Source organism: Rosa chinensis, chromosome 2 (assembly GCF_002994745.2).
Source record: "Rosa chinensis cultivar Old Blush chromosome 2, RchiOBHm-V2, whole genome shotgun sequence".
In the NCBI taxonomy this organism is placed as follows: Eukaryota; Viridiplantae; Streptophyta; class Magnoliopsida; order Rosales; family Rosaceae; genus Rosa; species Rosa chinensis.
In genome coordinates this window covers 45833564-45850514 of record NC_037089.1, presented here as the reverse complement: position 1 = coordinate 45850514, position 16951 = coordinate 45833564, and the positions used below count along the sequence as shown (strand labels likewise).

The 16951-nt window shown below is 38.9% G+C and overlaps 2 protein-coding genes across 4 annotated transcripts; one reads left to right on the top strand and one right to left on the bottom strand.

Annotated features, from left to right (window-relative positions):
• The first annotated feature begins 821 nt into the window (after window positions 1–821).
• Window positions 822–5256, top strand: LOC112184443 (pentatricopeptide repeat-containing protein At4g14850). 3 transcript variants are annotated; one of them, XR_005805447.1, is made up of 4 exons: window positions 822–2559; window positions 2978–3354; window positions 3476–3887; window positions 4707–5256. XR_005805447.1 is itself a non-coding variant. In XM_024322704.2 (2 exons), exons 1-2 carry the CDS (start codon window positions 971–973, stop codon window positions 3441–3443), a joined length of 2055 nt encoding a protein of 684 aa, XP_024178472.1. In that variant the 5' UTR covers window positions 822–970; the 3' UTR covers window positions 3444–5256. The 3 variants fall into 3 exon arrangements, 1 of the variants encoding a protein (XP_024178472.1); XR_002930056.2 differs by having other exon boundaries at window positions 2978–3887; XM_024322704.2 differs by having other exon boundaries at window positions 2978–5256.
• A 451-nt stretch (window positions 5257–5707) lies between these two features.
• Window positions 5708–6145, bottom strand: LOC112184372 (glycine-rich protein DOT1). Its single transcript, XM_024322631.1, has one exon. The coding sequence runs from the start codon at window positions 6143–6145 to the stop codon at window positions 5708–5710; it is 438 nt and encodes a 145-aa protein (XP_024178399.1).
• Between the last annotated feature and the right edge of the window lie 10806 nt (window positions 6146–16951).

Sequence of the window (16951 nt, the reverse complement as noted above, 5' to 3'; positions counted from 1 at the left end):
GGCCAATATTGAAAGAAATAAAAAAAGAGAACAAAGAGACTAATGATAAGAAAAACAGTAGAATTCGATTGTGATAAGTAAAATCTATGGGAAGAAAAATTATCATACCTCGAGCACTGAAGGAAGAAATTATGAAAAGTAAAGTTTGCACAAAGTAGGAAATGACAAGCAATATGAAAATGCAAAAATAAAGACTAACCTGAAGTCATCCCATTTGAAGAGAAAAGACCAAGTGTTCAAATAAACAAAAACATTAAAACCAAAAATAATAAATTAGACAACCATGTGTAGGTCTCATCGGTGGTTACAAATAGGCAAAGTGGACTATGAAAAATAGATTAGAATGCGGAGAGACAAATTTGAGATAAAAACAAACGAATTTAGTAGATACAACTATAAACATGAAATGATAATTCATTCGCGGGAGCATGGTCCTTCTGTCCGCACATACACGCATGCAGGAAGACTAGTATGTATTGAATTAATGAATTTGAACTCTCAATTTAGTCGGCATTGAAAATAACTTAAAAATATAACTTTTGGGCCTTAAAAAATAAATTGAAACCGAACCGGACTGCTCCGAAAAATTCAGCCCAACTAAAATTTAGGCCCGGCCCATTTTAAATCAGTATTCGGTTTAGATTGTAGCTCTATAGACTAAATCGGGTCGAAAAAGATTTGAGGCTCAAACCGACCCACCCATACTATTCCCAGCTAGCCCTACGTGAACGAGACCCGACAGTGGCAACTGGACCAAAACCCTACCCGATAACCCACACCATTTCAGGCCCAAATTTAGGTCCAAAGACGCAACCCCACCATCTCCCGCCTTCTTATTTCCCCAGTCGTTTCCAGCAGGTCCAATTCGAATTTTTGTTCTCCATTCTTAAACAAATCACAAACGCTCCTCATGCTTCCCTAACTCGTTGTCACCTTTGTCCCAAAGCCATGACCTTACGCACCAACAACAATGCCATCCCTCACTCCCAACTCCCTCGCCTCCCTTCTCCAATCCGCCGTCTCCACTCGCTCTTCTCTTCTGGGCCGAGCCGCGCACGCCCGTATCATCAGAACCCTCCAACCCCCACACCCCTCCTTCCTCTCCAACCACCTCGTCAACATGTACGCCAAACTCGACCTCCCCAACTCCGCCCAACTCGTCCTCCACCTCACCCCCTCCCCCTCCGTCGTCACCTGGACTGCCCTCATCGCCGGCCTTGTCCACAACCGTCATTTCGCCTCCGCTCTCCTCCACTTCGCTAACATGCGCCGCGACTCCGTCCGCCCCAACGACTTCACATTCCCCTGCGCCTTCAAGGCCTCCGGCTTGCTTCGTCTCCCGGTGGTCGGAAAACAGGTGCATGCCCTCGCCGTCAAGGCCGGGCAGATATGTGATGTCTTTGTTGGGTGCAGTGCTTTTGATATGTACTGCAAAACTGGGCTGAGAGACGATGCAGGGAAAGTGTTTGATGAAATGCCTGAGAGAAACCTTGCTACTTGGAATGCCTACATGTCGAATGCAGTGCTTGACCGCCGGCCGGTGAGTGCTGTAAACAAGTTTATTGAGTTTGTGAGGGCGGGTGGGGAGCCGAATCCGATTACCTTCTGTGCATTTCTCAATGCCTGTTCGGATACGTCGGCTTTGGAACTTGGGAGGCAGTTACATGGGTTTGTGATGCGATGTGGGTTTGGGAAAGATGTGTCAGTGCTCAATGGGCTTGTGGATTTTTATGGGAAGTGTCGGGATGTTGGGTCGTCTAAGATGGTTTTTGATAGAATTGGTGAGGCTAATCATGTCTCATGGTGCTCCATGGTGGCTGCTTATGTGCAAAATTATGAGGAGGAGAAGGCTTGTGAGTTGTTTCTGCGGGCTAGGAGAGAAGGGGTTGAGCCAACAGATTTCATGGTTTCGAGTGTTTTGAGTGCTTGTTCTGGACTCGCGTGGCTTGAACAGGGTAGGTCAGTTCATGCGCTTGCGGTGAAGGCTTGTGTGGACGGAAATGTCTTTGTTGGGAGTGCACTCGTTGACATGTATGGAAAATGTGGGAGTATAGAAGATGCCGAGTGTGCATTTGATGCGATGCGTTCAAGGAACCTGATCAGTTGGAATGCGATGGTGGGTGGGTATACGCATCAAGGACATGCCGACATGGCTCTGGCATTGTTTGAGGAGATGAGTGCGGGAAGCCATGAGGTTAAACCGAATTATGTCACATTGGTGTGTGTATTGTCAGCATGTAGTAGGGCGGGGGCTGTTCCAAAGGGCATGCAGATCTTTGATTCAATGAAACAAAGGTATGGTGTTGAACCAGGGGCAGAGCATTATGCATGTGTTGTGGACTTGCTAGGGCGAGCTGGGATGGTAGAGCGCGCTTACGAGTTTATTACAAAGATGCCAATTAATCCAACAATTTCCATTTGGGGTGCTCTTCTTGGGGCTTGTAAAATGTATAGGAAGCCAGAATTGGGGAAGATTGCGGCTCACAAGTTATTTGAACTTGATCCTAAAGACTCTGGCAACCATGTGGTGCTTTCTAATTTGCTTGCAGCAACTGGCAGGTACAAAAAAGCCTACTGTCGTATTATACCATTTCCTTTCATATGAAATGCTATATAGCTTATCAAATATGCTACTTCTTTGGTAGCAGAAGACACTTCACATAGAATCTGTCTGCTCATAACCAAAGTACCTCTAAAAGACTAATGCTAGAGGACTACAATTTTTCATCCATATTGTTGCACATAGATGGTAGTTGATATATAATCAACATCTGGTCACCATCATGATATGAAAAGAACATATTAAAATATGATTCCTTAGCAATTCTCATACCTAGAATCCTTGAGGCTGTGGTTTTGACGTTCCATTACACGCAATCATAAGGATTTGGGAATTGGGACCAATGAGACATTGTTTTTGCTTTCATTATTTTGGCCTTTGCCTCCTTTATTTACACAACTTGATTAACCAATGCAGGTGGGAAGAAGCCACTCTTGTGAGAAAGGAGATGAAAGATGTTGGCATAAAAAAGGGTGCAGGCTACAGTTGGATCGCAGTCAAGAATGCAGTCCACATCTTCCAAGCAAAGGACACCTCCCATGAAATGAATTCTGAAATTCAGGCAATGCTGACCTATTTAAGGAGGAAAATGCAGGAAGCTGGGTACGTTCCAGATACAAATTTTGCTCTGTTTGATTTAGAAGAAGAAGAGAAAGTATCGGAAGTTTGGTACCACAGCGAGAAGATTGCCCTTGCCTTTGGCCACATATCTATCCCTTCTGGGTTGCCTATAAGGATTAACAAAAACCTTAGGATCTGTGGAGATTGCCATGGTGCAATCAAATTCATATCAGGTATTGTAGACAGAGAAATTATTGTCAGGGATAACAATCGTTTTCATTGCTTTAGAGATGGCCATTGCTCCTGTAGAGATTATTGGTGATTAATGTATAATGCTGCTTAACTTAATTTTAGTGCATCCAAATCACATGCTGCGATAAAGATTCAACAATATTACTCTATCTGGTGTGTTTGGATGGGGAATGAGTGTCTGGAATTCAATTGAAACTCAATATTTCACAATTTCTCCCTTCCACTTTTGGAGTTCGGTATCCCGGCCCATGAAATCAGCATGTTGTACAGAGAACATCGTGGAAATTGGAGCTGTAGATTTGCGACTTCAATTCCCACAAAACAGGTGTCATTCCATCCAAGTGGGAAATTCTCCTTTTCCCATGCACCAAAGACTTGCAGTAAAATTTCATCCAAAACCACCCTGGGTCTCTGTAAAGCTAGCTACAAGCCTACAACCATTGCAGATCCTTTCGACAGTACTCCCAAAGTTTTTGTTAGCTCTTATGCTTGCATTCTCTTCTTCTGGCTAAAGGTTAGATTTCAACCTCTATCCCCTATTTATCTGTTGTTGTATTGAAGATGCAAATGAACTGATTGGATACAGATTTTGGCTTTTGAATGGGATTACTGATTCATATTAGGAATGGGTTTTGAGATTTCTATGTTATGTTGAATGAGAATATTGTGGGACATGAAATTCCCACTATGAATTTTGCAATTGAATCTTGTATGCTTCCTGTTTATGGATTTCGCAATTGAAGTTTAATATGATTATTTGAATATAAGGGAATGCTTTTTCTTTCTTTATGGTGTTGAGTCCAAGCAATTGTTTGATAAACTTGGGAAGAAAAGGGGTTTGAGTTGGATACTTGATAATGATATTTGTATTCATGGTTATAGTTGATACTTGATAACATAATATGTTTACATATTTAAACAGTATGAGAAATACTACAAAAAAGTTTGGTCTGAATGAGGTATGGGAGTGAAGTACTTGCAATACTGGATTTTACTGGCGAGCAACAAATTAGGTTTATAGAGGATGACAAGCAGTTTCTCATAATGAAGGAAGTTCCAGTTTGGAGAAAATAGATGATGATGTTCATTTAAGTGGATCATAGAATATTTTTCCAGCATAATAATTATTCATTAAAGTTGATATGGGATAATGTGCTTGTTGCAATGGTTTTGGTTGTTACAGCAACTCCGATCCAACAGCTTATTTTGCTTCCCTATGATATAAAAATTATAGGAAGCTGTTGGAGTTGCTCTAATAAATCAACTTGCTGGCCGGGTTGCATTTAATAGCCTGTTAATTACCTCCTTGTTAATATATTTTATGGTGCCACAGATGAGTTGTCTGCAGCAAGTGCAAAACAAAGATTTAGAAAGAACAAAGGAGTTGAGTTGTCTGCTAGAAGGATGCGTCTGTGGTACAGTGCTGTAATCGCACATGATGGACTTATCAGTTTCCAGCCAGTCCACAACCCCTAGCAGCTGCGCAGCAGACGGTTGAGAACGTACATGTGATGTAAACCCAGATGAAAATCATCTTTTGAATGCATTAATTAGGTCAGAGATTCCCAATCGGGTAAAGAACAGACAGCTGCTTCCATTAGATGATGAAGCCCAGAGATCGGAACACATCTCCCTCGCAAAACCGATGCCCTGAGACCAGAACTCATCTCCCTCTCAGAACCCATCCCCTGACTCCTTCCTAGTTGTTGATGCCCAAAACCTTTACTGTTTGTGACCATTCATTTCAATTAATGTCCCTGTATTTCAGAATGGATTCATTTCTTTCTGTTTGAGATTTCTTTGTATGTGCTAAAGTTTATTGTGATTTAGTTGGTGGCATTGTTGACTGCACAAGTAATGGTTGAGTTTGGATGCTGGATTTCTATCTTTTCTTTAATTGGTGACAAAGATAAGCCAGGAACTAATAATGTCAAGGAACTCTTTTTACTATCATTTCTAATTCAGTTGGTTAAGTCACTTATTTTCTGAACTCTGCAATAACCTAATACCTTATCAAGAAGGCTTCCCAGCCCCATTTCAAGGAAAATATTGTTTTGATCTAATACATATTCTATTATTTACGGGAGATGAGCAAAATAGCACAAAATACACGTTAAATATAATTAAGTGGGTTGAGATTTAGGACAAATAAGTTGGATGAGATTCTAACACTAATAGACATCAGAACTTAACAATTAGCGGATTACAACAAATTTGGTGGAGAGGATTACAACACTAATAGACATCAGAACTTAACAATTAGCATACTAATTAGAATAAACTCGCACACCTGAAGTACGTACTAATCTAGTCTACAAGTTCAATTCTAAATTATTAATTTCCACCACAACCGCCCCCACCGCAACCCCCACCACCACAACCACCGCCACCGCAACCCCCGCCACCATCATTTCCACCACCGCTGTGTCCTCCGCAACCACCGCCTCCACCATGCCCACCATGGCCATGTCCACCTCCATCACCACCACTAGCAGTGCCAACTCCATAAATACCAGTCGCACGCACAGGACCCCCATAGTTTTTACTGCCACCAGTATTCTTTTTTTTCTTTTGGTCGAGGCCACCAATATTCTTGGAGTTTCCTTTCTTTTTGCCAGAGGAATCACCACAAGCAAAGATTACAAATGATATGACTGAGAGGGACATTAGGATCATCATGCAGAGGAAAAACACACCTCCAGAACTACTCGGTAGCAAGAGACCACGTACATGATCAGCACTATCACCTACAGCAGCAATTACCCTAGCCATTTTGTTTCTGCGAGTTGGTATAATTATGTGTGCGAGCTCGGAGTATAAATATATAGATCCTAGAGGAATTTATTTTACATGGTCCAGTCGTCTCATGCTTTTTCTATGAAACCATTGCACCTACCTACTTCGAGTGATCGACCATTCTATTCTCATTTGCAATATCTATCTGGAATGTAAAAGGCACGCTGAACTGAATAGGCCAAACAATACTATCACCACGCGATCAGAGTGAAGAGGCCTTGCTCAGTTACCTTTGACTGAAAATAAAAATCGATATCCAAGGACCAAGGTCGACAAAAGCAATTCCTAAGCCATTTCGACTCTGACAAAAAAAGAAAACAAAAAACTAATGGTACGTAGAATTTTCGCGTAGAAATGATCTCTATTAGAATTGCCAATTTATAATTATTTAATATATTGAAGTGAAATGCATTGAGAATGAATACCGTAATTAAAGTAGGTGAATAACTAATTAAGCAATTTGTGTTTTTATCATTGCTTAAATATTACTGTTTTTACTTTTTAGTTTTTACCATTTTTTTTTTGTTGAGGAGTTTAGTTTTTACCATTGCTTTAGTCTATATATATATATATATATATATATATATATATATATATATATACAGATCCTATCCAGAGCGAGGCATCGCTTTGAAATTTCAGAGCGAGGTTAGGGTTTAGGGTCACTTTTCGGTCGCATGTCCACATCTCAACCGTTCAGTTTCTAGGTACTAATGTATAGATCATCTCTGCAAAATTTCAGCCAAATTGATGGTCGTTAAGGCATTGATAACTGCCTTAAAGCTAGTACGGTTCAGGTTGGACAGATTCAGTTCGTCCATTGGTTTAAGCGAGTTAGTTACCTTAAAGACCATCAATTTCGCTGAAATTTTGCAGAGATGATCTATACATTAGTACCTAAAAACTGAACGGTTGAGATGTGGATATGCGACCGAAAAGTGACCCTAAACCCTAACCTCGCTCTGAAATTTCAAAGCGATGCCTCGCTCTAGATAGGATCTGTATATATATATATATATATATATATATATATATATAGGAGCATATTAATGTTTCTTAAGGGTGTTTCTAGTCAGACCTCCTAATTTGCTATTATCTATTTCTTAAGGGTGTTTCTAGTCAAATCTCCCAGATTGCTATTTAGACCTCCATTAATTTTTGTAAAAATTTATTTCTTGTTCTACCCCTCTATTAAGAAAAAGAAATGATACAACTGTTAGCAGTACAGCAGAGGAGACCTCCATTTCTAAACCTTTACTTTTGCTTCACCTACGCTGATGCAATATATTTTTGCCGCAAGACCAGAAAGAACATATTGAAGCAAAAGTATCGGGTAAGGGAAATCAAACTAGCCCCGCTAATGAAAATAATATAATAAGTAGGAGAAAATGATAGCCATACGAGTGAGCCTCCTAGGCTCGGGTGATAGCCTCCCAGGCTAAAGTACTCCCATACTCTCGTATATACCCTTACGCCATTAAGTGCGGTGAATACGATATTGGGCTTCAGAGTTACCGCAATAAAGGTTGCAACCCAGCTCCACAAAGGCGGACAGGCTTCCATGATCCCATTACTTCACACAAAGGTGGACTCATGCTAGCATGACAATATAATCACCAAAAGTATAGCATAAGAAAAACATTCGAAAACCAGTAAATCCATAAATCCATAAAACTTCCCCAAACTCTCACAAATAAAACCATGAATACAATTCCCAACCACACTCAGACAATCTAGTGATAACTCAATAAATCAACAACGTGTCCCACACGTCAAAATAATCTCAAATCGATAGCCAAAAAGTCGGGATTAAAGTAGATTAGCATTCCCAATGCCAAAACCAAAAACCGATACATAATCAAGAAAAGAAAATTCCATCGAAAATCTCATTTTTAAAAATCTTTCAGAATCTCAATAACACCCCATATAAACAATTCTGAAAATCAATCGGAAACTAAATCGTTGAAAATCATTATAACTCGTAAATTAAAATTCGAGCAGAGAAAACTCTCATTAGAAAATCATGATGGGAAAATCCGGTCAATATTTCAAATATATATACCAAAACCAGAATAATATGCTCGACAAAATAATATGATAAATAAATAAAACATTAATTTAAGGAACAAACGCATGCATCATTATTCAAAACAAAATTCCACTCACAGTATACGGTTAACGTGGTACCCAAGCGTAAGGATCCTCGTTAAGCGATGGGTCGGTACCTAGCTCGTCATGTTCACAATTATATTCCGTAAACAACAATTCAACAAATAAATTCAATTCTAAAACGAAACTCAAAAACCCCTCGTAAACCAATATCTCTATTTCTTTCCGGATTCACCCCAAACTTCACCACTAAAATCAATCCATCGATTAGAGTATTCCACAGCAGAAACAAGGGAAATATGAAGGTCGGATTCCTATAATCGACATCCGAAACTCCAAAGTTCGGAAATTCACAATCGATAACAAACTTCTCCAATTTCCACCAAAATCACATTTTCAAGCTCTACAATAATTATATGATTTTAGTAACTAAAAAATCGAAGCCAGAAACTTGCCTACACACCTCCACACGCCCCCCCCACAGTGGGAGCGGATGGGTGGCGGCAACCTCCACCTTCGGCCACCAAATTTCTTGTAAAACATCATCTCAACATTTCCAACAACTTTCTCAACTGTGGCAAAGTCAGAAAATACCTCTAAGTGACCGAACAATTAAGCAACCCGATTGTACAGTGAAAGTTTTCAATTATGCTTTCTTCCTCCATGCTTTAAATCGCTACAAGAACTTTGGAGAGCATGAAGCTAGTGTGTCTCAAGGCACTTCTAATGAACCTAGCTTCGTCGCCTGAGGTGGCTGGATTTGAGAGAAACCGGTGTTGACCACTTTCTGCTATAGCAACCATAAGCTTCTGGGTGTTGGTTCTCCGTTTTCCCGGCCGTCACAAGCCACCATCGTAGGCTTCAAGGGGAGGAGGAGACACGTCTGTGGGAGCCGGTAGCTAGCCTGTTGGTGGCCGGACGAAGAAACACCTGAGAGAGAGAGAGTTGCAGAGGAAAGAGAGAGAGAGAGCGTGCGGGAGAGAGAAGAGAGAGAGAGAGAAATGGGAGTTAACGAGCTCCTACAGTAAAAATTTAAATTTATACCATTTATCCCAAACAATAACTTTACTATTTCGCTTATAATTTTCGTATACGAACTCCGATTTTTACGTACCACATATGCACGCCCTCGGTTTAATGTCCTCTACGACTTTCATGAAGAAAATTTTCTCAATTTTTGACCCGAACAGAAGGTCAACTTTTAACTAAAAGTATCGAAACAAAGTAAAAAGTGGAGAAAAAAAATGTCGTTTGCCGTTCAAATGACTAGTAAACCGGTAATTTGGGATACGGGACATGACAAACCATGCTTCTCTTTCTCTCTCTCTCTCACAATTTTCCAGAATTGCAGACATCATCAGAAAATCTCTTTCCACTTAACTACAAGCCAAAAAGATTCATTAACAAGCTTTATTCTTGTTCAACGTAAGCTCTAAATAACCAGCAATGCGTAGCTTCCATAAACATTGAAACTTGTTCCCATCTCTGAGATCGAATTATGACCCCAGCAGCTCAAGTAATTGGCTGGGCTGATGTTCATATGGAAGGAAAACATGAAAAATGGTTGGGCTGAAATCCAAATTAAATGTCACGCCCCTGATTTTTAAACAAATAAAAATGGATATATAATCCCATAATTATACATGCATGAACGTTCAGTCATTAATACAAAATACCTGGAATCTTTTTCCCTTTAAACCAAATACATACTGATGCCTTGAACCCTCAAAATTAATATACACTCGCTTCATAGAGTTATATATTACACAAGCTTACGAATTAAATTGTCAACAACAAAATAAAACGTAAATGCTCCTCAGAGTTCACTACAAGCGGAAGTCTTAGTAACGGTGAAGTCACAAAATTGGCTTCCTACCGTAAAGCTGCTAGCTCGCTACCTCAGTTTTCAGCCACGATTACCCTGACCTGCAGGATTAATCTCTACACCGTTTGAATGGTGTACCGGGTTGCCACACAACAAACCCGGTAAGCTTTTGCAAGCCATATGAGTAACTCAAAACAACTCACACAAAATCACGGGATAAAAACCCGCACGAATCACGAGATACACTCACCCAAATCACGTTTAAATCAATAAACAAATCACGAGATAAACTCACACAAATCACGTTTAAATCAATAAACAAATCACATTTCAATCAAGAGAACAAAGCACGAGATAAACTCACACAAACCACGTTTAAATCAATAAACAAATCACGAGATAAACTCACACGTTTAATGTTTAAATCAATAAACAAATCACGGGATAAACCCACACAATTTATGTTTAAATCAATAACAAATCACGAGATAAACTCACATGAATCACGTTTAAATCAATAAACAAATCACGAGATAAACTCACACGAATCACGTTTAAATCAATAAACAAAGCACGACGGACAGACTAGAGCTCTAACTGATCATATTCACTAACCCGGCCAAAGGCTTGAATTCCCGATTTCCCACCCACGATCACATTTCGTGATCCACGATCCTCAACTCGTAAGTCTTTGGATCCACGGTATAAATACCAAAACATTTAAAGGAGTCATAATGGACCCAAAATGTTACACGAATCTAAAATGAAAGATGAAAGATTCCCCGTAATTTATCCATATCAATTACTCCCGGTATAAGACCCATATTTAAAAACCCACAGCGAACTAAAATGTTCCACAAATACACAAATCTCAACGCTTTTCAAAACAAATCGAAATCAACATTTCCACAATCATTTGTTTTCCAAAAGCCACAACTCAAAACAATAAAAAGCATCATTTCATGCATATTGTTTTCATAAATCCACAAAACACCAAAACATATATATTTCACGTAAATATATATATATATATATATATATATACGTAGTCATCCGCTCAAGAATGCCTACTAATACCAACTATAGTTTGCAGTTATTAAATAACTTTCAAAAATAAAGGTATTCTGTTCATTAATGAACCTTGTGAGATTACTCACCTTGAAATTCTCGCTGCGTCTTCACACCACTAGACTACTTACAGAATGTACTCTGTCAAGCACCTAATAAAAGTACAGCCTTGATTCAGTCAATGAAACACAAGGAATAACGTTCGAAACCCTAAATCGAACCAAAATTCCCAAAGTGACGCCAATTGAGGAGAAACCACATCTGAGACCACCCAATGTCTCCGGAATACTTCTACGACCGATATGTCCAAACCACAAGTAGATGGAACGCTCGGATCCTCATGGATCGAATAAATCAACCGGTATGAAACGGTAAAGATCATAACAAATCCATACAAACTCCAAAATTTGCATATTATATATCGAAACGCTCGTATCAACGAGTAGAACATATATAATACCAAAAACCGGCCCTTACATGGCCGGAACACCTCCTGAACGCCGCTACAGGAAGTGGCGCACTGCCGCCAGCCAAAATTCATTATTTCCCAAAACTCCCAACATCAAAAAGTTTTATCTAAGCATGCTTGTGAATTTTCATAACTAGCTCGAAGTTAGAAAACAAGCATAAAGGGTCAAAAACTACCTCACAACCCGTGGATTACTGTTCAATCCAAGTTGAACCAAGTTTCACGTGAATCGATCCAAACAACCACCACAGATTGATCAAGGAGGCTCCTCTGAACTCACCCAAGGAAACTTGAAGCCCCGCCGTCGTCGGAGATCGGAGAACCGATCAGGTTGGACTGCACCAAAGTTCACCGCCTTGATGCACCATCACCGCTGTGAATCAATGCTAGAGGACACCACAGAGAGGAGCGCACGGTAGAGACGAGCCTATCTGGAGAGTTTCACCGGTAGAGGTCGCCGGAATCGGAAATGGCAGCCTAGTCGGGTTGTCGGGTCCGGGTCGGGTCACACGCAAAGAAGAGAGAGAACATAGCTTCTGATTTCCGGAAAAGGAAAAGTGAAAATATGAAAATAGTAAGTTTCCGAAAATGGAAACTCCTATTTATAGAACTTTCCCAAAACTTCAAATGCTCATATCTTTCACATACGAACTCCGATTTTCGTGTTCCACATGTCTACGAACTCGTATCGACGCGCTCTACAACTTTCGTGAAGGAAGTTTTTGGAGAACCCCAATGTATAAAAATTCAACCTCGAGCCCCCCCTAAAGTCATACCTTACGAATAGAAATTCGTCCGAAACACTTCCGCTTCATCCACGAGCCACGAAACCGTCCAATAACCATAAGTTAGATTCAGGAAAATAAATATGAATTTTTGAGGCATCACATTAAAGGGCTTGCCAGAAAAAAAAGAAAAAAAATATATACTTCCAGAGTGTACCGCCATGACGTGTCCAACATATTGAAGTACCGAAATTTTATTTCAGCATCAAAGCGACCAAAAAAGACATTAAAAGATTCAACACTACAAAACCTAATAGATAAATAACTCAGTAAGAAATAGTGTAACACCAGGACCTAATTGGTGCCCAAAGCGCAAGACGTCAAAGAAAACTTCAACTCATTTCAAGGCTAGAGAACTAAGGTCGCCGAATAAAAGAAAAAAAAAAAAAGACCTTCATCACCTCTCATATCAAGTGCACACCCACTCCCACACTACTCTGGATGACGATATCTTTTTTTTTTTTCAATTAAAGCATGAATTCTGGCCATAGTCAAATTGTACTTACATCATGGGATTTGCAAATTTTAAGATGTAATGAGTTCAATATTACTTGTTCAAAAGAGTTTGCCCAGAGCGTAATGACGTCAAAGAAAACTTCCACCATTTTTCTTGTTTTGTAATTATACTTGTATATGGAAAAAACAATCATCCCAACACGTCATGGCGGTATGCTCTGGAAGTATATATAGATTTTTTTTTCTTTTATTTCTGGCAAGCCCTTTAATTTGGATCTCAACTCAACCATTTTTCATGTTTTCCTTCCATATGAACATCAGCCCAGCCAATTACTTGAGTTGCTGGGGTCATAATTCAATCTCAGAGATGAGAACAAGTTTCAATGTTTATGGAAGCTACGCATTACTGGTTATTTAGAGCTTACGTTGAACAAGAATAAAGCTTGCTGATGAATCTTTTTGGCTTGTAGTTAAGTGGAAAGAGATTTTCTGATGATGTCTGCAATTCTGGAAAATTGAGAGAGAGAGAGAGAGAGAGAAGCATGGTTTGTCATGTCCCGTATCCCAAATTACTGGTTTACTAGTCATTTGAATGGCAAACAACATTTTTTTCTTCTCTTTTTACTTTGTTTCGATACTTTTAGTGACCCTAAAAGTTGACCTTTTGTTCGGGTCAAAATTTGAGAAAATGTTCTTCATGAAAGTCGTAGAGGACATTAAACCAAGCGCGTGCATATATGGTACGTAAAAATTGGAGTTCGTATACGAAAATTATAAGCGAAATACTAAAGTTACTGTTTGAGATAAATGGTATAAATTTGAATTTTTACTGTAGGAGCTCGTTAACTCCCATTTCTCTCTCTCTCTCTCTTCTCTCTCCTGCATGCTCTCTCTCTCTCTCCTCTGCAATTCTCTCTCTCTCTCAGGTGTTTCTTCATCGTCCGGCCACCAACAGGTGAGCTACCGGCTCCCACAGAGGTGTCTACTCCTCCCCTTGAAGCCTGCGTTGGTGGCTTGTGACGATTTGGCCTGGAAAACGGAGAACCAACACCCAGAAGATTATGGTTGCTGTAGCAGAAAGTGGTCAACACCGGTTTCTCTCAAATCCAGCCACCTCAGGCGACGAAGCTAGGTTCATTAGAAGTGCCTTGAGACACACTAGGTACCGACCCATCGCTTTAGAATTGAATTTGTTTGTTGAATTGTTGTTTACGGAATATAATTGTGTACATGACAACTAGGTACCGACCCATCGCTTAACGAGGATCCTTACGCTTGGGTACCACGTTAGCCGTATACTGTGAGTGGACTTTTGTTTTAAATAATGATGCATGCGTTTGTTCCTTAAATTAATGCTTTATTTATTTATCATATTATTTTGTAGAGCATATTATTTTAGTGTCGGATATTATTTGGTTTTGGTATATATATTTGAAATATTGACCGGATTTTCCCATCATGATTTTCGAATGAGAGTTTTCTCTGCTTGAATTTTAATTTACGAGTTATAATGATTTTCAACGATTTAGTTTCCGATTGATTTTCAGAATTGATTATATGGGGTGTTATTGAGATTCTGAAAGATTTAAAAAAATGAGATTTTCGATGGAATTTTTTTTATTGATTATTTATCGGCTTTTGGTTTTGCAATTGGGAATGCTTTAGTGATGATTTTGATTTTTGGGTTATTGTTTATAAATCTACTTTAATCCCGACTTTTTGGCTATCGATTTGAGATTATTTTGACGTGTGGGACAAGTCGTTGATTTATTGAGTTATCAGTAGATTCTCTAAGTGTGGTTGGGAATTGTACTCATGGTTTTATTTGTGAGAGTTGGGGGAAGTTTTATGGATTTATGGATTTACTGGTTTTCGAATGTTTTTCTTATGCTATACTTTTGGTGATTATATTGTCATGCTAGCATGAGTCCGCCTTTGTGTGAAATGAAGGGATCATGGAATCCTGTCTGCCTTTGTGGAGCTGGGTTGCTAGCTTTATTGCGGTAACTCTGAAGCTCAATATCCTATTCACCGCACTTAATGGCGTAAGAGTATATACGAGAGTATGAGAGTACTTTAGCCTGGGAGGCTATAACCCGATCCTTGGAGGCTCACTCGTATGGCTATCATTTTTCCCTACTTATTATATTATTTTGATTAGCGGGGCTAGTCTGATTTCCCTTAACCTGTCTTGTCTTTTCGAGGTTCTCAATTTTAAAGATAAATGGTTTACCATTATTGCATGCATCGAATTTTGTTTATTTAAGAAGGAACATGTGGAAAAGCATTAAAGTTCTGCTTCAGTTGAACTATCTTAGTTATTTATTTATTTTTGTCCACTCACGCTAACGTTTTTAAATGCTTTTCCCTGGTCCCTTTGTTTTCAAATGCCCAGATTGCAGTTAGCTGTTCGTATTTAGGAGTTGAGGCTTGGCACCACCGCTGCCATCTGACCTTCGTAGGTTACTTGCTAATTTACTTTGTATATCGTTTTTCTTTTGTCGTTAGACTGCTCTAATCCCCATGGGACTTTTGTATTAATGTTGTAAACTATGAGTTGCTTGTAAACTTGAGATAATTGGATAATTTTGATACTCTAAATTGTGGAGTTGTTCGATTTTGGGAGTAGGGTGGCTCTAGGGGTTTAAGGGTGATTGTTTTAATAGGTTTTGGGTTTTCCACTTTTTGGGGAAGTTCCGTCAAATTTTCTCAAAAAGTGGGCCCCGGAAGACCACCTAGGATTTCAGGGTGAGATTTTGGGGCAGGCCATGTCATGGTTTTTTAAAGGGATAAAGTAGGAAATAAAAATTTACAAAACTTAAGGGAGGCCTAGATAGTAAATTGGGAGGTCTAAATGGAACTACCCATTTTTTAAAGTGTTGGCAATGATGCAAACACTAAAGATCTAGGTGGTTCTAGTTGGACCTCTAAATTCAATATTTAGACCTCCATTTTTTTTTTCTATCGTTATTGGATTTTCTCAACTAATATGAAATGAAAAATAGGGATAGAGAGAGAGAGAGAGAGAGAGATCAGAGAGAGAGAGAGAGAGAGAGAGAGAGAGAGAGAGATAGTTGTAAGCAGATTATGTCAACTCATTCCCCCCCCCCCCCCCAAAACCAATTACACAAAATCATTAATCTCTTATAATGACCTCCCAACCTAATAAAAGAGTAAATTTGGGAATGAGATGGGTTCATCTGACTATAGGATTTTCTTAAATCAATTGTCATTTATAATTTTGTATGGTAATTAAGAATGAAATGGCTGGCTGCCTTTAATTTTTGAATTGGTTTCCTTTATTTTTGAATTAGAAAATGAAAAAAGAAGTGGGTCAAAAACACAATTTCAATCCAAAAATTGTTGCATACAATTTCCTAACTTTTATTCTATTTAGCTACTAAAATTTGAGATAAAAAAAAATCAAGTATTACCATATTACTCTAGACATCGCACGACTATGACGCTAATTTATTGTAACGCACCTATTAATATTTGTATCATAGTCTACTTTTTTATTTTATTATTTTTTTAACTTGATCTACAATACCTAACAAATTAATTATCTTATTAATTGATTGGTAGCGGCTAGCTGCTTTGGAGAAACATGTACGTGGTAAGAAAGGCTCCTTAACATGACCCTTTAATTTTGTAGTTGATGTAGTAGCAAGCGTAGGACATACTGTTGATAATGAAGCTACCTGGTCAGACAGAGTTTCGACAGTAGCTTAAAGAGTTTTGTTATTTGACTGTGTAAACTCTGGTTGCTCCAAAGGCTTTAGTATTTAATTTTATTTCACTTTTCAAAAAAAAAAAAAAAACATGACCCTTTAATTTCATTTCATTGATTGGCTTCAAGTTTCATTTCATTTGCTGTGAAATATGTCCCTCTAAATTAATGATGGTGTTAGCTTTTTGGAATTACATACAAAGCTTATGGACAAGCAACGTGTCATTTTATTTTCCACATGTCGGCCAGAGTTTTCAACACGCATGCATGCATAGAGTTAAGAATACGTACGACATCATAGTCCATAAGTTTTTGGAATTAGTTGTTTCGAAAAATTTCT